At 43.0% G+C, this 20257-nt stretch overlaps 1 protein-coding gene across 1 annotated transcript in view; it reads left to right on the top strand.

Annotated features, from left to right (window-relative positions):
* The window catches only part of TTC7B (tetratricopeptide repeat domain 7B), a 209615-nt gene that overhangs the window by 26169 nt on the left and 163189 nt on the right, over positions 1–20257 (top strand). The window contains exon 4 of the mRNA XM_025042114.1: positions 12404–12525. Within this exon, the coding sequence (XP_024897882.1) occupies positions 12404–12525 (122 nt within the window). The remainder of the gene's footprint in view (positions 1–12403; positions 12526–20257) is intronic.

Here is a 20257-nt window from a genome sequence, read left to right as displayed (position 1 = left end):
TGTTAGATTTTGAGAAGAAACTGGAGGCCCAGGAAGGGAGAGCTTAAGGGCGTCTAGGAAGTTAGGGTCAAAGCCAGGGCTTAGCACTTAGCTCTTTCTTTACCTAGTTCAGCACTTGCTCACTTCATTATCCCAGGCTGCTGCAAACAAATACAGAACTGTGTAGTTTCTCACACGCTTACAAGTAGAAAGCGCTCTGTAAGAATTTGACCAGGAGACCCATAGCTCTTAGTAGCTTGGGGAGGCATCCTTTGCCTAGGGTTCAATCCCAGGATACGTAGATGACTTTCACTTTCTGGCCGCTTTTCCAGTCTGAGTTTTCCTTTATGGGAAACCCCTCTGAGCCTCTCAGACCCAGCTGGGCACTAGCAGTGACGGAGAGTGAATGAGTCAAGCGTCTGTTTTGACTGTAGTAGTTACTCAAGAAATTATCTGTTGATTAAAGAGAAGTCTGGGGGAAAATGACCTTCCTTAAGCGATCCCTGGGCTTAGTGGAAGTTCAGGGGTTTTTTGAGGCAAGATAATAGGTGCTATGCCGAAGATATCCGCTTGGACTTTTTTTTTTTTTTTTTAGTTTTGAACTTAAATGACTTTTAAGAATTCTTCTAAATTAAAAACAGAAATTTTAGGGAAATAGAATCTGAAAGAAGTGTAAGACTGGGGCAAGCTTAGGTCAGTGATGCTTTGATTTTCTGGGCAGGCAGCCCTCTGAAGTAGAAGATTCCACATGCTCTGTTCCTTCATGTGTTCCTTTATGCTGGGCAGAGGCAGTCAGCCATTCAGTGGTTCCCCCCTCATTTCCCAGCCATTCTGTAGCAAAGAAAGTTCTATTTGCCAGGACCTTTTGGCGTTTTATTTATTAGTGTTGCCTCTTAACTTCATTCACTATCAAGAATAAAATTTGGGGAGAACTCGTGAGGACAGTTGTGGCCAGTGTTTTTTCATCCCCTGGGACCACCAAGTCATGTTTCTGAGGCAGCCCCGTTCCCTGTGTTCCCCTAATAGAGGGTGTGTTCAGCGGTGTTTCAGAGGGGAGCTGACCTTGGCTTCCCCTCGGGCGAACTTAAGCTGTGAGAGGCCGCAGAGCACAGCGGTAAAGCGACTGCCGTGTTGGGATCCTGGCCTTGCCACCTCTTCACTGCCGATCTTCGGGCAAGTGACTCAATCTCTCTGTGCTGCCTCAGGATCCTCATCAGGAAAATAACAATAATAATCGCTCTAAGGTTGTTGTGAGAATAAAATGGTTTAATCACGTACTGCCCAGAACAGGGTTAGCATACACTGTTAGTTTTGTTGCCATTATCTGTTCCTGTATCACCTGGCAGTAGAATCTTTCCTAACCTTAGAAGATTTTAGATTTTTCGAGACAAGTCTGGAATATTATAAACATGCTGTATTATTAAAAATGTCAAAGAATTTTTAGGGGAGTGATAATGGAGTAATTTTTTTTTTTAGGAGAATTTCGTTTTCTTTTTCCTGTGTGGAAGATCATGAGGCAGCTTTTCGCCTGGATTTCCTCTGTTATACCTGGGTTCTGGACTTCCGTTCACCCCTGACTGACCGTGGGCTTCAGCTTTCCATTCTCGTGGTGGGGCTGATGCTGCCCGACTCGTCCAGGGCTAGAGAACCAGTGAGCTCTCAGGGTCTTCCAGCCAGTACGCCGGGAGCTTTCCATGCATTGTTCTCCCTCCTCATTCCAGACATGGAGGCAAGGCCAGAGAAAATTAGAATACACATGTGCATTCCATATTTGTTTAGCATCGTCCTTGTTATGTTAGGGTTACAGAGACATCTTCTCATAATTTTCTGTGATAATTTGTTCTCCGAAGGGGAATAAAAGGTACCTCTAAAATTGCGCACATAAAATAATTTAATCAAGTAAATCAAATTAGAGCAGATAGAATTAGAAAGGACATGGAGTGGCCTTGAATTAGTTTATCTTCAGGTGGTGGCGCTATGCCAACAGTAAATAATGTTATCTGCCCCACGAGGAGCTTCTAGTGGTGCAACGATAGGAATAAAGATGACTTCATCCTCGAATGTCATAATGTGAGCCCCGCTTTTGGCAAATGAAATCATGCTGTCCCTGTCCTTTGCGTGCATCGGCCGACCAGCTGGTTTTGGCTTTCTTGAGCAGAAGCAGCGCCAGAGTGGAACGTTATCTTCTGCTGACAGTTCATTCCTTTACACCCTATTTTAGAAAAGAAGTTAATGCTAAATTATGGGACATCTACAGACTTTTTATGAGGTGTCTTAGGGCCAGAGTTTTAAGAAGGAACAGTTGGACTCCAAATATTGCAGGACCCAGCCCGATTTCCCCTGTTCACCAAGAAGTTGTTCACTGGTCAGCCTTGTTGTGCCGGGAGCATGTTATGCCCTCCTTACAGGAAGAACTTGCAGTGACATACCTGAGGTGTTGGATTCAGAACTGGATTAGATGAAGGTTACTGTGTGTCTTGAATTCAAAACAGGTGTCCTAGGAAAAGTACTCAGTGCCGCTGATGAGAAAGGCAGGGTGTGACTCTGGAGGTCTATGTGGCTGTGATTTTGGCTTTATTTAAAATGTGAGATAATAAGGAAAGGACAGATTCTTTCTTCCCTTCCCCTGTCCAGTCCTACCTGTTCACTCAAGCCAAAGCAGCAGGTTGTAGTTCAAAGCTTCATGTAGTATATCTGAACGATATACTACATTCTTTAAAGAAACGTCAGGAAACCGACCGGCCGGACAGTGTGCTCTGACTCCGAGCCTGCCATCTGACCGACTGGGCTCGGAGGCTTCAACATACTTCCGACTGAGTTAGAAAAGTCTGGAAACCAGAAAAGAACAGGAGCTTATTTTAATCTTTGTGTATTCCCAGTCTTTTCCCTCATAATTTTACAACATTAAAGGGTTTTACATCTGCTTTTTTCACTCAACATTATGTCAGAACCTTAAAGTCCTTTTAAGACTATGTAATATTTCATCACGTGGCCGGCCTCTATGAGATAATAATTTACTGTTGCGTATAACCTGTTATAAATAATGCTGCCATAATAATGCAAGCGATGCCAACTTCCTCCGAGAGATTTTCCCTTTGCTTTGCATTGTTTCCAAAGGGCAAATTCCCAGGAGTGGGGAGATATATATATATATTTTAACATTCTCATTACTACCTATAGTGCCCAATGGCTTTCAACAAATCACACGAACATCTATCTGTCTTTGGCGGTACAGGAGGGTGGCGGTTTCTTCGCAATCTTGGCAGGGTTGCTATTGTATAAACATTATTTTGCCGATTTGCTAGGTAAAGTGGTACCTTACAGTTTTAGTTTGCATTTCTTTGACTGTCATTCAGGTTGAAATTTTTTCCATCTCTTTCCTTATTGGTTACATTTCTTTCTTTTTCTTTTTTCTTTTTTTTCTTTTTTGATTGCAGCATTATTGAGACATACTTCACATACCATACAATTTACCCATTTAACGATACAATTCAGTGGTTTTTAATATAGTCATAGAGTTGTGCAACCATCATCAATATTTAATTCCAGCATGTTATCGTCATCCCCAAAAGGAAACCTTGTACTCATTAGTAGTCACTCCTCATTTACCTCTAATCTCTCCAGTCTCCGTAGGTTTGTATATTCTGGACATTTCATATAAATAGAACCGTACTGTATGTGGTCTTTTATAACTGGCTCCTTTGGCTTAGAATAATGTTCTCGAGATTCATCTATGTTGCAGCATGTATCAGTACTTAATTTCTTTTTATTGCCAAATAATACGCCATTGTATGGAAATACTATAATGTATTTACCCATTAGTCATTTTATCATTTTTGAGTTGTTTCCACTTTTTGGCTATTAGAATAATGCTGCTATAAATATTTGTATACAAGATTTTGTCTGGACAAATGTTTTCATTTTTCTTGGGTCTGTACCTAGGAATGTGATTGCTGGTCAGATGGTAGCTTTGTGTTTAACTTTGTTATATTTCCTTTTTGTCTGTTTATACTTTCTGTTCAATTTTTGGATGTAGTACTTTTCTTACAATTTGAATAAAGTCTTTGTATCATAAATATGTTAACCTTTTATCATATTTGCTCTGAATATTTTCCCAGTCAGTAGTTTTCCATTTTTAAATTGCTCATCAATTTTAAAAATAAGTTTTAACTTCTAAAATGACTGGAGATTTATTTTGGTGGATTGTATTAGAAATGAGTCTAATGTTTTCCCAAATTTTAGTGCCGCTTTAAGATCATCTTATATCTCTTTTTTGTATTTTCTGTTATCTATTTTAAGTCATTCAATAAAATGTTAGATACAACAGTTATTTACTATTTTGTTCTGCTAATCTTATATTGCACCAATATGACACTGTTTAATAAGTCCTTCTTTATGGTGGGTTTTAACATCTGAAAGATTAGTAGCTGCTTATTATTCTTATTTTCAGAATATCCTTTATCCTTTTCTGTTGATACTTCTACATGAATTTTTTGCGTTCTAGAAAAATCCTTCAGGATTTGGTTGAGTTTTTATTAACTCTGTACATTAATTTGGAGAATTATACTTCATCTTCACTCATCGATGACTGTGACATGTCTTTCTATTTCGCAATACTTTTGTTTTTACAGATTTCAATAGGTTTATTTTATTCCCGGATCTTTTCTATTTGTATTGCCTTGTGAATAGGATTATTATCTTCTTCATCGTATTTTCGCAGATAGCAATGCCTTTGGTTTTTTAATTCACTTGCAGACATTTATTGAGTTCCTTCTATGTTCCGTACACTGTGCTTGACACTAGGGGCACTGGAACAAACAGGCTGCAGGACATGTCCTCGGGACACTTGTGCTCTCACAAGGACTCAGGTCCATAACCACTGTGGAGGACGCTTTGGTAGGGAACACAGAAGGGCTCGGAACCAAGGTGAAAGTTCACTAAGATTGGCTCCTGGAAGAAGTGACACTTGAGCTGAGTCTTGAAGGCTAACAAGGATAGCAATGTTATAGGATTATTAGCACAATACTGAGCTCTCGTATAAAAATAGAGTCAATTCTTTTTACTTTTCTAAGACTACGAATATATGGCAGAAGAATAATTTTTGTTGTTGTTTCTTCCTTTCTAATATTTTCCATCTAATCTCTTTCATGCCCTATCTCCAGTCTTTCTAAAACATTGTCGAATAATAAAGGTGGTGGAAAATATCCTAATTTTGTTCCTACTTGAAGGTATCTCTCTACTATATCTCCATTAAGGATTATAATGTTTATTTTCTCATTAAATTTCTTATTTGCAACTCATGCGAGGTATATGTTATTATCCCCACTATGCAGCTGAGGACAGTGAAGATCTGAGATATCAAAGGAGTTATCCCAAGTTCACAAGCGGTGGGGAGTGTCAGAACCGGATCTGGAACCTGGGTCTTTGGACCTACAATCTTTGGCCCTTGCCCCTGTGCTCTTACACTTCCTCGGTTGTTGGGTGTGTGCTTTTGACAAGCAGGCTGCACTTGCGAAGGATACTTGTTGGCAGTCCTCTCACAAGGAAGTGTTTATCCACAGAACAAGTGGTGGCTTCAACACTGCCAAACAGTGCTCCTGCCCAGGCCCATGTGTTAGAAGCTCTTTGTGAGGAAGGAATTAAATCCAAGATGCTTAGAACTTAGGGTAAATCCTCAGATAAGCTATTCCCTTTACCTCCCGCCTTGCCTCTTTCCCGTTCTTCCCATTTATAACCTAAAGCCTCACCCTGGCAACACCGACTTGTCTTTTGGACTTTGTTCTGCAAGCAAACACAGTCCGATAGGACAAAGGAGAGAGGAGCTAGTCTGCAGAGTCTGGTAGACCTGAGTTTTAGCACCAGCATTAACACTTACTAGCCATGTGATTTGGGCAACTCACTCAATGGAGCAAAGTCTCAGTTTTCCTTCAGTATGGCTCTCAGTGGGTTTTTTTTGGGGGGGGGGCGGTCAGGGGGGATAAATGAGATAACCTATGTACCTACATAATGCCTAATGCATAGTAGGTTACTTTTCTTATTGCTTTTTTCCTGCATTTCTGATTGGCCTTGCAAATTTATTCATTCATTCATTTACTGCATATTTCATTCATTTACTATGTATACTGAATGCTTAACTTGAACAAGACACTGCAGTAGACACTGGATATATTAGTAGATGAAGCAGGTGTGACCCTTGACTTTGTGGAATTTGCAGCACCATGGAGGTAGACAGCTAGTAATCAAGTTAAAAAATACATTGATAAATGCAATGAAGGAATTGAATAAGACACTATGAGAGGGCATAATAGAAGCAGACCTACTTTGTTAGGTAGTCTCAGAAGGGAAGGCCTTTCTGAGAAGGTGACACTCAGGTGGGTACAGAGAGATGAGAAAGAACATAAGAGTAATGTGTGATCTAGATTATCTTATAAAAAATTATTCAATAGAATATACAGATGTCAAATTATAATGTACACCTGAAAATTATATAACTGTATTAACCAATCTTACCCCAATAAACTTAATTTAAAGAAATAAATTATTCAGGCTGCTTATGGAGAGTAGAAGGGAAGTCAAGGAGCAAGACAGGATCTGGAGACTCCATTTAGGAGGATGTTATAGAACTGTAACGGGGGGCGATGGTAGCTTTGATGAAGTATACTTGTAGAAATGGATAGATACAGACATATTTGAGAAATGGTTAGGAGGTGCATGGTAAGAGATTAGATGTAAGAGTGTCGAGGGGTCAAGGCTTGCTCCCCAGTGTCTGGATGGGGCAGCTGGGTGGATGATGTTATTTATTAAGATGGGGTGATAATAGAGACTTCAGTCTGGGGCTGAACCTGGCCTCCTGAGAGTGTAATAATTCTGGGGAATGGAAGGTAGATAGATGGCTTTCGTCCAGGCAGACATTCTAGGAGTTAGGAGGGAAAGGCCAAGAACGGGGCCCTTGAGGATGAGCTCCATCTCTGAGGTTCTGGGATTTACCATAAAAGTAAAATATGTGACAATAGCACAAAGGGATAAGGGAAGAAATGGATGTATATTGTTATAAGATGTTTATATTATATATGAATTAGTGTAAGATTATTTGAAGAATGATTGTGATAAGCTAAAGAACTATTTTGTAAACCCTAAGACAATCACTAAAAAATAAGAGAAAAAGAGGAAATTGACCATTTGATAGTAGAATGAAATGGAAATATCAATCTAAGAAAAAGCAGAATGAGAGCATTAAAAGGAATAAAGAACATATGGGTCAATACAAAATATCTAGCAAGATGGTTCCTATCATGTCAATAATTACATTAAATATAAATGGTCTAAATACCCCCAATTAAAAGGCAGAGATTTTCAGATTGATCAATAAAGCAAGACCTAACTTATGCTATCTACAAGAAAACCAACTAAATATTAATATGTAGGTAGACAAAAAATAAAATTATATACTATACAAACAATTAAAGCAAAGCTACAGTGGCTATATTATATCAAAGTGGAATTAGGAACAAGAAATATTATGAGAGAAAACGGGAGATATTACATAATAGAAGGAGTCAGTTCATCAACAAGACATTATAATCCTAAAAGTGTGTTGCCTAATAATAGAGCTTCGAAATACATAAAACAAAATGTGTAGAATTTATAACACTAAATGCTTAGAAAGGAAGAATATCAGATCAATGATCTAAGTTTCCAACTTACGAAACTAGAAAAATAAGGACAAATTAAAGCCAAAGCAAGCAGAAAGAAGGAAATAATAAAGATTAGAACAGAAATCAGTAAAATTGAAAACAGATGAAAGTAGAGAAAATCAGTGAAACCAAAAATGGATTCCTTGAAAAGATTAATAAAATTTAAAAACTATTAAGACAATGAGAATAAAAGAGAGAAGACACAAATTATCAATACCTAGAAAAGAGGAGGCAGTATCATAGATCTATAGAAATTAAAAGACTGTAAGGGAAAATTACGACCGACTTTATGCCAATAAATCTGATCACTTACAGAAAACAAATTCCTTGAAAGGCACAAATTATCAAAGCTCACTCAAGAAGGAATAGATAATTCAAATATTCCTCTATGTATTTAAAAAATTGAATTTGTAGTTTAAAACCTTCCCACAAAGAAAACTATAGGTCAAGTTGGCTTCGTTGGTGAATTCAGCCAACATTTAAAGGAGAAATGATAGCAATACTATAAAAACTTTCAGAAAATAGAAGAGCAGAAAAATGCTCCCTAATTCATTTAATGAGACCTGTATCTCCCATGAATATAGATGCAAATATCCTCAACAAAATACTAGAAAATTGAATCCAGCAACATATAGGAAATTATACACCCTGATCAAGTAACATTCATATCAAGAATGCAAAGCTGATTTAACATACAGAAATCAATTAATGTAATACAACGTATCAGCAGAATAAAGTACAAAAACCACATGATAATGATAATCTTAGTAGATGCAGAAAAAGCATTTGACAAAATCCAGCACCCTTGCATGTTAAAAACACTCAGCAAACTAGGAATAGAAGTTATCATCCTCAACCTGATAGAAGTCACCAATGAAAAACCCACATCTAACGACATCTAAAATGATGAAAGATCAGATGCTTTCCTCCTAAGATCAGAAACAAGACAAGAATATCTGCTGTTCTTACTACTTCCACTTACTAGAGGTTCTAGACAGTACAAGTAGGCAAGAAAAATTAAGTAAAAGGCCTTTAGATTTAAAAGAGAGAAGTAAAAGTATCTCTATTTGTAGTTGACATAATCTTATATATAGAAAATCTTAAGGACTTCACACACAAAAAAACTATTATAACTTATAAACAAGGTTTCAACAAGGTTATAGGATATAAGGTCAATATACAAAAACCACTTTTATTTGTATACACTAGCAGTAAACAATCTGAAAATGAAATAAATAACCAATTCGACTTATAATGACATCAAAAAGATTAAAATATATTGGAATCATAAAAAGAAGTGTAAATCTTATACCCTGAAAACTACAAATCAGTGTTGAAAGAAATGAAAGAAAACCTAAATAAATAGAAAGGCACCCTATGATCATGGATCAAAAGACTTAATTTGTTAAGATGGCAATTACTCCTCAAATTGCCAACAAATTCAACCCAATCCCTATCAAAATATGTTGCCTTTTTTTTTTTTTGCAGAAATTGGCAAGTTAATTCACAAATTAATATGGAAATGCAAGGGACAAGAAGAGCCCACACAATCTTTATAAAGAACCAAGTTGAAGGACTCAGACTTCCTGATCTCTCAACTTACTACAAAGCTACCATAGTTAAGTCAGTGTCAACAGTTAGCATTCCTGAAAAAGAAAAGGGAAAAAAATGGTATAGGTAAAAAATACAATCGTGTAATCAAAGAGAAATTCTTTAACAAAGTAAGACTGATGAGCATTTACTTCGTACTGGGCTAAGTGTTCTATCACTCATCATCTCATTTAGTCCGTAAGACCATGCTATGACCATGTTCTGTTGCCATTTCCATTTTACTAATGATAAATCTGAGGGCTCGAGAGTCCGTGACTTGCCCAAAGTGGTGGAGCTGGGCTTTGAACCCAGAATGGCAGCCTGACTTCCGTGCATTACTTTACACTACAGATCCGAATTTGTAGATTGAGAGTTAAGCTGTGTTCTAAGAAGAACTGACACAGAATGACGAATGGCAAGATAACCCTCCGTAGATTTTCTAGACTTCAGGGAAAACAATTTTTGCTCTTTGCAGATTGTCTATAGGAAGAACAGTAAGGCTGGCTTCTGAGTTCTCCACTGCAGCCTTCAGTGTCAGAAGACTGGAGAATCGTCTGCCATGATCTAAGGGAGAGGAAGTATGAAATCCAAAGATATTCTCAATCGAGTTTAGAGAAATAGAAAGGCAGGAGACAGACATTCTCAACCATATAAGAACTCAAGGCCTGTAGTATCCATGAGCCCATTTGGGCAATGTTCCACCAACTAAGAATTGATTCAAAATGAAGAATTCAAGAAATAACAAATGCATTTGTTATAATGCATTAACAAATATAGAAATGATACAAAACAATTATGGTGTAGAACATAATTGCTGGGAACCTTGGCACTATAAAGAGGAATATAACCAAAATAGGAGCCTGAGGAGAAGCAAAGTAGAAGGTAGTATGAATATGTTAATTTCTTCATCTTTATTGTGATTTAATAGATATCGTATAAAGTTGAAATTATAGGTAAAAGAATGATCTCTATATATACACATATATATGTACATTAAATAAATATATATATTTTAACTTTAGAGAGACCCTTTATGAACTATATGGAAAAAATACACTAGATTCATTGAGGGGGTCACTTTGTAAGTTATATAAATGTCTAAGCATTACGCTATACACCTGAAACTAATATAATATTGAATGTCAACTGTAATTGAAAAATAAAAATATTAAAAATAAAATAAGTCATAAGGATGACCTAAACAGCATAGGGAACGTTGTCAATAACATCACAATAACTTTGTACAATGACAGATGATTACTAGACTTATTGCAGTGACCACTTCGTAAGGTTATATAATGTCAAATCACTGTGTTGTACACCTGAAACTTACATAATATTATATGTTGACTATAATTAAAAAATAAATTAATTAATAAAAAAGAAAAAAATCTACATTTTTCTGAAGTTGAGTGATTACTTTGGTCACACATTAGTTTCTACTGTTAAATTTAAAATTAAATGTAATGGTTTAAATTAAAACTGTCATGTAGAACACAATCTCTGTTTTTGTAAAATGATTTTGTAAAATCATCTTTCTTTTCTCTTGATACATGTATATACAGACATATCTGAATTATTGTTCAGTCAATGTCAAGTGGTTATTTTTGTGGTGAAATTGTTGAGATGTTTTTTAATTTTCTTTTCATACTGTACCAAATCGTTTTTGTTTTACAATAATCATGGAATTTTTTAAAATTAAGAGGTATTCTCAAAAGCAAATGTAGGATAATTTTTAAAAGTTTCCAAGTTGGACCTCCAAGTGGAGATGCCGAGGAAGTAGTTGCATATGAGTCTGGGATTCAGAGGGAAAGTCTGGACTAGAGATGATACACTTGGAGGTTGGCAGCAGAGAGATGATTTTTGAAGGTCAGGAGAATGGATGATATCACCTTGAGAGAGACTTCAGGGAGAAGGGACAAGTGCCCAGGACAAGTGCTCACTCTGGATCTCCATCACTTAGAGGGTGAGTCGGGGAGGAGCCTCAGTAGAGCTAGAAATGACAGTTCCCAGAGGTAGGAGGGACACCTACCTCCTAGCACTTGCAGAGCCGAGCGCTAAGTCGTGAGGGAGCCGGGCGATTTTGATGAGATGCTGGGATGCAGCTCAAATGCAAGGGTTGCCCACCTGGATTTCTTCCTATGACACATTGCTCATCGTATGCCTTCTACTTTTTTGTTTTCCAAAGCTTACAAGCTAGAGAATTAGCAATTGCTTCAACTTTATTTGGAGATTAATTTCAAGACCTCTAAAATATTTGGGGTTTGGCTAAACGCCGGGTCTTTGAAGAGCTGCTGACTTTCAGCAGATGTGGAAGGTATGTTTGAAAAGCACTTGTATAGTTTGTTAATGGACCACAAGTAGCTTCTATTGGAAAAGTGCTTTATTCGACTTGTGAATTTAAAGCGAGTAGCATCTGTATTAGTAGATATATATTTGTGCTTTACTATAACCTACTTAACTTTCAAGCCTTTCTCCTGATTAGTTGTCAGTCTTTCTTGCAGGGCTGAAAAATTTAAACCTTTCAAATCTCATTGTCTGCTGACAAGAGGTCAAGTTTGAGAGAAAGGGGGCTTCGATTGTTTTTCTGAGCTCTCCCCTTGGGAATAAATGACTGCTGCTCAGTCCACAGGCCTTAGTTTTGTAGCCTGGAGTTTGCCTCTAGTTAATTTTAGGGTCCATGCCAATCAGGATACTCACTCTTCAGCTCTTTTTGGAGCTCATCAAGCTCATATAGGACTGAGCTGCAGTCTGCCTGTCAGCGACCTCAGCCGCTGCTGGATGATGACTTTCTGCCCATTGCTGGGACCTGCTTCTCTGTCACTCAGTCAACGTCCTGGCATCCAGCAAAGCCCCTTCGGCTCTAATGCTCCCTGGCACCATCACACGCATCAGCGCCCTTCACTCCTCAGGGTGCCCGGAGGGCCTCACGTGCCCCTGGGCCACGCGGTTGCTCCCTCTCTCATAAAAGTCATTCGCTCTGCTTTCCGAATCCTGGCGTTTCTACACCAGTGCCTATGCATTGATGTTTGCATAAGGCAATTGATTTTTCAAGTCGTGCAGTGCATTTAGCGACAGGGTTTGAAGGAAGTAGGCTTCAATGTGGATCTGATTAGTTTTCCGATTTTCTCCCCTTCCAGGTAATACTTACTAATATTCAAAACAGAAGCCCTAAGCCTGGCCCTGCTCCCCACGATCAAGAACTAGGTTTTTTCCTAGAAACAGGACTTCAGAGAGCCCATGTCCTCTATTTCAAAAATGGGTAAGCCTTCTTCATTTTTTAAATCAAGTTCCTAAAGAAGGAAAATAAAAAGCCTTATAATGCTGTCTTCAGTTTAGTTATTACAACAAAACAATTTTAAATATAAACTATAATTGGAATTTTTTTAAAAGAATGAATGTAGGCTCTTTCGTCTCTTCTCCACCTGGCTCTCTCACTTTCCCATAGGATTTGAAAGTGGGGGGTGGGGGGGTGGGGCTCGTATGTGAGGATGAGTCACAGGTATGGAGCAGGGGGGTGAATCAGACGGAAGCCATGCTTTATGCCTCCCTTCTGCCATGGGAATGCACCGCACAGGCCTCCTCCCGTTTTTTGGGGGAAAGGTAATGAATTGGAAACTCCGGCACACAGCATCCTTTCCCTTAATGGCTGATCAGTTCAGAGAATTGGATTTGCCAAGTCTCGGATGGTTTTTACGAGAGTGGGTGTGGCTACAGTGCCACACAAGAACGTTTTCTGCTCGAGCTGCTTTTGAGAAGGGTTTAAGAAAGGTTTAAGGGTCTGAATGTACGGGATATAGGTCTCTAATGCATTTGCTGTTTGTTTTCCTTTTTGTGTTGCTCTTATGAGAAATGCGACGATTCTGTTCCAAATCTCTTCAGCTGTCCCTTGTTTTGACATTGTGCTGCAGGATAGATGTGCATGAAGACCAACAGTAGGTATCCGGCTCCTCCGCAGCCCCTCCTTGGCTGTGCGTGGGAGGCCCCTAGAGCCCGTGCCCTTCCCCTAGGAGTAGTCAGTAGTGCTTTGACCTGCCGAGGGGACATAGGTCCCAGCCTATGGGAGTTGCTCCCTCTTCATTGTAAAGAGCTTCAAACCTTGGGGTGTAGCTCATGGAAGCGGGATTTCATCTGCCTGGTGGCCCAGAGTCACCCACACACAGCCATTTTTTATTTGTCGGGAGTGAATGCTTATTTTCCAAATCCTACGAAACTGTGAACAAGGCCTGCTATGCTCCAAAGGCCACTGGCTCAGATTGGCCTAGCCCACGAAAGGCCACAGTAAACACTCCAAGGTTTGGAATGGCTTGACAGCTTTGGCACAAAGCCGCGCTCAAATCCGATCTCATCTGCCACTGACTGAGATTGTCTGAGCGATGGTGCACGTCCCCTAAGCTGGGTTTTGAGTTCTGTTTTCTTTACTGTTCAAACAGAGGGAGAAAGGAGAGGGTGCAGAATATTTTTCTAGCAAGCTGTTTCTTCTCCCTTTTCACAATAAGCGGTGGTCATCACACAGGAACCCCCTAACCATTGCTCTGCACTCTAACCTGTGGGTGTCAGTAGTTGATCTGCAAGTCCAGATACAGGAGCAACTCCCCTGGGGCCTCTCAGAGGTGCCCCGCCAATACCTTCTATTGAAAATGCTTTGCGTGAGATCGATAAGGATGGGCTGGATAACTCCTTGTTATTTGAAGCCTATTCACCGAGGAAGGAGAAGCAGAGCTCTTGGGCTCCAACCTCCTGCCGAGAAACGTGGGCTGCCCACTGGAAGCCAACTACAAAAGAATGATGACGAGATGTTTATTATTTATCTTGAGATGATGGATCACATGCCGGGAGTTGCTTACTGTCTTGTTTCTCATTTTTACCCAAGTTCAAGGAGACTCCCATTAACGTAGCCAGAGTTAAGGGGCTGCTTAACTTTGAAGCCTTTGCTCCTCTTTTCTTGTCCCCTCGCCCTTCTTCCTGGGCTCTAAAGACCAGGGATGGCATCGAGCCAGCTCCTGGAGCGGGCCCTTGCCAGCTGCAGCGGGCCAAAGGCCAGGGTTGTGCAGCAGTAACGAGATTCCTTTTGGGTAGGCAGAGGTGAAGGCCAGCTTTGAGACCACGAAATATGGAAGAAAGGAGAGAAAAATGTGGGAGGTTTTAGACAAGCCTCGTGTTGCCAGGCTTACCCAGGGCCATGGAGCCACACCCAGGGGTCATTCGTCAGTGGACACCTACAGCCACTGTATCTCTGGATCAAGCGGAGGCAGATGGAGGTAGCTGCTGTCCTTAGGCACCAGTGGCTTCCCACGATTCTGTCTTCTGATGTGTTTGCTCCTTTGCTGTCTCAGTCCCTTTTTGTTGTTTTGAACTTTCAAAAAATATGTGTTTGGGGGGATATAATGGACAGGGTTTGACTGATTTTTCAGGGATGGGAAAATGCATTATAGAGAGCTTTGCAATAAGCGATAGAAATTGATAAGGCACATCTTTTTCTTTAGAAATACACTTGAAGGTATTCAGCTTTTTGGTGGTCATCCCCGAGGATTTAATGAGTTATAATATTTACTTTTATTCGTTAATAATTCTCCATGTTTTTCAAGAGCGAGTGCGAAACTGGTAAACGTGGGTCTTCTTCTGAAAGAACCTGGCCCCAGGACCAATTCCTGGGCCCCTCCTGATGCCCGAGACCCCGGTGACGTTTACACTCACCGAGCCCTTGTCCTTCGTTGTCGCCGATTCTCACGGGGGCCTCCCTTTCCCATTCCCTGCCACCCGTGAGGTCGGCAGAAGCGGAGCTGCCCCGCACTACACACGGCGGCCTTGCCGGCGGGGGAGACGTTGCCAGCGCATGGCCCCGGCCTCTTCTGATCAGTGTTTCCCCATCACACTGTCCCTCGTGTCTCATCTCAGCCCGTCACGAATCCTGTTTCTTCTCTCCTCCCCACCGCCCCCTCCGGCCCCCACGACCTCCGCTTTTTCTCTCCCTCTTCCCTTTCTCTCATCCTCAGTCCCCGTTTCCACCCTTCCCTCCCCTCGTTGCCCTCTGATCCCCTTCCCCGCCCCCTCCTGGGGGGGTGCCTGGTTCCCATCCCCACCCCAAGTGCCCCTGGGCATGGGCCGACTTGAAATGCACCCACATCTACTTCACATCTGTGTCTCTTGTCCCTCTGGGTGGCAGCAGCAAGCCTGTCAAGGATGGAAAAAAAAAAAATCGGGCTCAAGCTCTGCAGAGGGTGAGATCGGAGTGTCAGCCTCAGAGGACCAGGACCGATGCCTCGAGGCTTCTGGGGGGCAGCAGGGGTGCTGGAGCCAGGGGCCCAGGATTGGGAACCTGCCCTTCTCCTCTCTGGGCATCGGTTTCTTTATCCGTAAAACAGGACTGATAGCACCCACCTCACGCGCTGTGGTGAGGCGCAGTTAAGATAATAATGCATGTGGAAACATGGCAAAGCCAGGCGGACAGCTCGCCGTAAACTGTGATTCCCACGATGGTGATGCCCAGCGACCTTCCAGCTGGAAGTGGGACCAGATGAAGGTCAGGCTCCGGCTGAAGCGGAAGTTCGCAAAGCAGGCGCCCATCGCTGTTTGCCGAGCCTCCCACCACCGGAGTTTCCAGGGAAGGGCATTTATTCAGACTGCTGGGTTAAGCGAACTCTGCTCGGGTTGCCTGCTAATTAGCTTGGGTAACACAGAAAAACCGACGGCCAGGTCAGTGTTTCAGAGAAAGGAGGAAGGGCTGACTGGTCTGACGCAGGCGCCTTGTGTGTCTTTTGGGCAGCACAGCTAGTGTCCGGAAGTGGCCTCAGCGTGGCCCCCCCAGCCCTTCTAAGGAGAATAGAAATGTGCCCCCACTTGAGCCCTTGCAGCCGGAATTGCCAGAGAAGCTTTCGTCTGGGGTACCTGTCATTTCCCGCGTGCTGTCAGCCGTGCCAGACGTACTACGGGCTGAGCAACGTGCGTTGCAGTGTGCGTCTTCCCTGGTCCCGCACTGGCTTCGATTCGGGGAGGGTGGGGATCCATCGAAGCAAGAGAGCAAATGTCGACAGGTCGGTACCTGGGCGTGTGCCCGTTGGGTTGCACTCTTTCTGAGGGTGCCTGGTGAGGGTGCCTCACGGAGGGGACCCTGCTGGGGAGACTCTGTAGGTGGGGGGTGCTCTTTGCAGTTCTGCTGTTCTACTCAGTCGCCACTACCAGCTGGCTTTAAACAGACCACAGATCACCCCTATGCATTGGCTTTAAAAAGTTTTCAGACTTCCCCAGTTATTTTGTTGACCTTTACAACTGCTGAGCCCTGGTCAGTGTAGCCTGGAATGGGAAGGCAGAAAAAGGGGCGGTGAGGCCTGCAGTGTCCCACAGGCGGCTGAGTGGGGCTGCTTCCTGGCGTCGTGGCCTCAGACAGTCTCTCCCAGCCCACAGGACTGTGGGGAGGTTGCTGGCCAGGAAGCAGAGGCGGCTTCGCTCCACGCGCTGACCTCGCAGGCGCTGGAGCAACTTGGCCTTGGCTTTTGCACACTGACATTCCGCGCTCCTCTTTCTCACAGTGACACGAAGTGTTCGCTTTTTGTGTTACGAGGGAAATGCAGTGAACACGAGAGGATTCTGACACGTTTCCAGCAAGCATGTAACGTGCACCAACTTTTGGTACATGGCATTCTTCGAGAGACTCAGAGATTAAAAAGAAATGGGTCTGCGTGCTGAGACATAGAAAGAGAAAAGAGAAAGCGTAAGACACGAACATAAGTGACTTGAAAGGTTGCAGAGTGGATTTTTAAAAGAGTAAACAAAAAGAGAACACCTACTCACCTAAGTCTCCAGGCCCACTTGTTCATTCATTCTGTAAGGTCATTTATTCATTCATTGAATGAGGATTCGTTGAGTACCTCTTAGGAGCCAGGCCCTATCTTAGGCCCTGGGGGTATAATAGTGAAAAGGTGGGAGAGAGTCCCTACCCTCCTAGAACTTAGTCTCAGAGAAGTCAGAATTAACACAAGCAGTTTCAGGGTAGTTTCTCCTGTCGTGGCCGGGGAAGTCCAGGTCGCCACTGAAGCAGATAAGGAAGCGGCGTTTTGAGACGGCCGCCTGATTTGGAAAGGGGAGTGAAGCTTGAAATGATGTAGATCGAACGCATTGGGGAGAGCTAGGGTCAGGGTGGGGGACATGCCAAGTAGTTGGTAGAAACCTGGAGTCAGCCCTGTACTCAGGGTCGTGCGTATCCTACAGGGTAGGCGGACACCACTGTGGTTGGAGCGAAGGTTTATGCAGAAATCTGTGGATTTTTACATAAACCTCTCAGCACAGGACCTGGCGTGTCGTGGGTTTGGGCAGTCATCCAATAAGTATTTATCGAGTTCTGCTACATGCCAAGAGCTGTGCTTGGTACCATACTGGCGAATTTAAGAGACGTATTCCAGGCTCTCAGGGAGGATATTGTCCAGTGCGGGAGACAGATTATGAATAAGCAAACCGATGTATGCAATTGCGCAGTTGTAATAAGTACTAGGAGATGAATGGGTGCAGCGAGAGCAAACAATGGAGGGCGCACCTGCTTAGATGGGGTGCTCAGGCCAGGCCACCTGAGGACGTGACACTGCGGCCCGGACTTGAAGGATGAGAAGGCAGTAACCGTGCCAGTGCAGGAGAGAGAGAGTACTGCGTGCAGAGGGCCCGGCATGTGCAGAGGGAAGAACTCGACGTGTTTAAGAATCTGAAAGGACTCCGGTGTGCCCGAAGCAGAGCCAGGAGGGAGTGAGTCTCAGGCTGTCTCAGTCCGGCTTACCCTGAAGAAGGCCTGCTAAGGCGGCATCTAATGCACATAGTGATTTCCAGTGAAAAATCCCCAAGTCACCAGAACAAAGGTGAGGTGATAATAGCTGGGCGAGGCATGAGATGCTCACCTCAAAGATGACAGTGGTAGGAGAGACCAAGAGAAGTGGATGGACCCCAGATGTACCTTAGGACCGCTGATGGGAGGACTAGCTGATGAACTAGATGTGGGGGCGGGGAGAGCAAGGGAAGGAAACAGAGGAATCAGGGATGGCCCCCCAGTTTCAGTCTTGAGAACTGGTGAGATGGAGTGGGGACGAGGAGAGGGTCAGATCTGGAAAGGGAGTTACTTGCCTTTGGGTCTGTGATGTCGGAGATGCCTGGGAGACGTGCAGGCGAAATCGTCGACGAGGAAGCTGTGTGAGCACGGTGGGGAGGTCGGAGCGCGAGTTCCAGACGGGGAGTCAGCACAGCGGTTGTATTGAGAACCCCGGACCGGATGAGATCCGTGAAGGACAGAGTGTGGAGAGAGAAGTAAAGACAGCCCAGCACCCAGCGTAGAAACCCGCCAGAGCTGAGAGTTGAAAAAAGGGGGAGGAGGCTGTGGAAGAGCTGCCTGAGGTCGGAGGGACACCATGAGCACGTGTCCCCACGAAGCCGACAGGGGCATGTGTGCTGGGAAGGAGGAAGTGACCACCTGGGTGGAACGGTGCTGTGATATTAATAACGGTAAAGAACGAAGCATTGGATTAGATGTTCGTGACCTCGAATAGACTTCTGGTGGGATTGTTTAAAAGCAGAAGCGAGACTGGGGAACGAGAGGAGCGAACGATGCAGGAGGAAGTGGTGGCTTTGTAGGGAGGTCACTTTCAGTGAGTGCCATTTCCTTTAACATTTTCTTTTCTAAAGTAGAGTTCTTTCTGGAAGGATCGACGATGGAAAGATGGTAAAAGACTTACAACCAGGCTGAGGAATAGAGAATTCATTCGCCAGGTGTGGAGAAGCCGTTGAATCAGAAGAGCAGGGTATCGAGAAGGTCTAAGAATAGGGTAGTTCGTTTGTCAGGAGTCTAGTGCCAGCAGAGTCACGTCCACCATTTCAGTTGGACGTGGCTCACTTTGCTTATTTTTTGGCCACAGGCTATTTTTTTCAGGAACCATGGTAAAATTATGCAGTTGATGAGAGGAAGATGGGGTGATGGAGGGAGTGAGATGGGGAGAGGGGAGGGAGTCTGTGTACGGGGGCTACTTCCTTTACTGCAACAGCTTCAGAAGGAAAGTCTATGGAGTAATGCGTGTCCTGCAGCCTGGCCAGTCAGGGCCACCGTGCTGATGCCACATGGCACGTAGGCAGTTAAGTGTCTGGAAGACTTTTGATCAACCTAGCTCACTGTGCTAACCACTTTACATGAGCCGTTTCACGACGAAGGAAAAATTTCACAATGGGTGAACTGTTGGTGGGGTATAGGATCTGAGAATTCTGGAGCTCCAGGATGTGAGAACACATTTGCTTTAGTCACTGTCCTTTATAGATGAGGAATCAGATCGAGAGAAATCGCCTGCAGTAACCGTTCAGTAAGTGCTTACTAAGGGCCTTGCTGGGTTACTCAGTAGTGCCAAACACTGATCGAAGAGAGCCAGCGAGACCTGGTCACTGCCTTTATGTTTACGTTTTGGTTGGGGACACATTCAGTAGTCAAGGTGACTGATTTATTCAGGGTCACTCAGCTAGTTGGTGGCAGAGCTGGGACCTGCGTTGCGCATCCTTCTCTGACACCCGGTCCAGTTCTCTCTCCACTTGGGCCGTGTCGACCATGCCCGGCCAGTACTCTCTTCTTGAAAATGGAGTATTGAGCAGCGTAGCTCAAAGGAATCCATTACAGTTTGAAAACAGGGGCTTTTCAAAGCCAGTCTACATGTAATTATTTATGTAATTAAAAGTGTCAGCCACATTTTCTCTGTTTTGTTTAAAGGTAGACTAGGTCTGGCTCATCCTTTAATGCCATCAAAACTTTAGCATGGAAACAAAGGAATCTTTGTCAATTTTAATTCCCAAACCCCAGGACCTCTTTCAGTAATGAATTCTGGGGGACAGATCATTGTTTTCAATGTACTTTGTAAATGCTAGCACTTAACGTTAGAGTCCTCTGCCATCCGAAAGCTTTATCAGTGTTCTGCGAGGTGGGGGCATCCATGGTGGTCTGTCCTTGGGGTGGGGGGTGTCATCCTGGGTTTCCAGAGGGG

The sequence above is a fragment of the Pteropus alecto genome, unplaced genomic scaffold (genome assembly GCF_000325575.1).
Source record: "Pteropus alecto unplaced genomic scaffold, ASM32557v1 scaffold8, whole genome shotgun sequence".
In the NCBI taxonomy this organism is placed as follows: Eukaryota; Metazoa; Chordata; class Mammalia; order Chiroptera; family Pteropodidae; genus Pteropus; species Pteropus alecto.
Note: the sequence above shows the minus strand (reverse complement) of the source record. Positions and strands in the feature narration are given on the sequence as shown.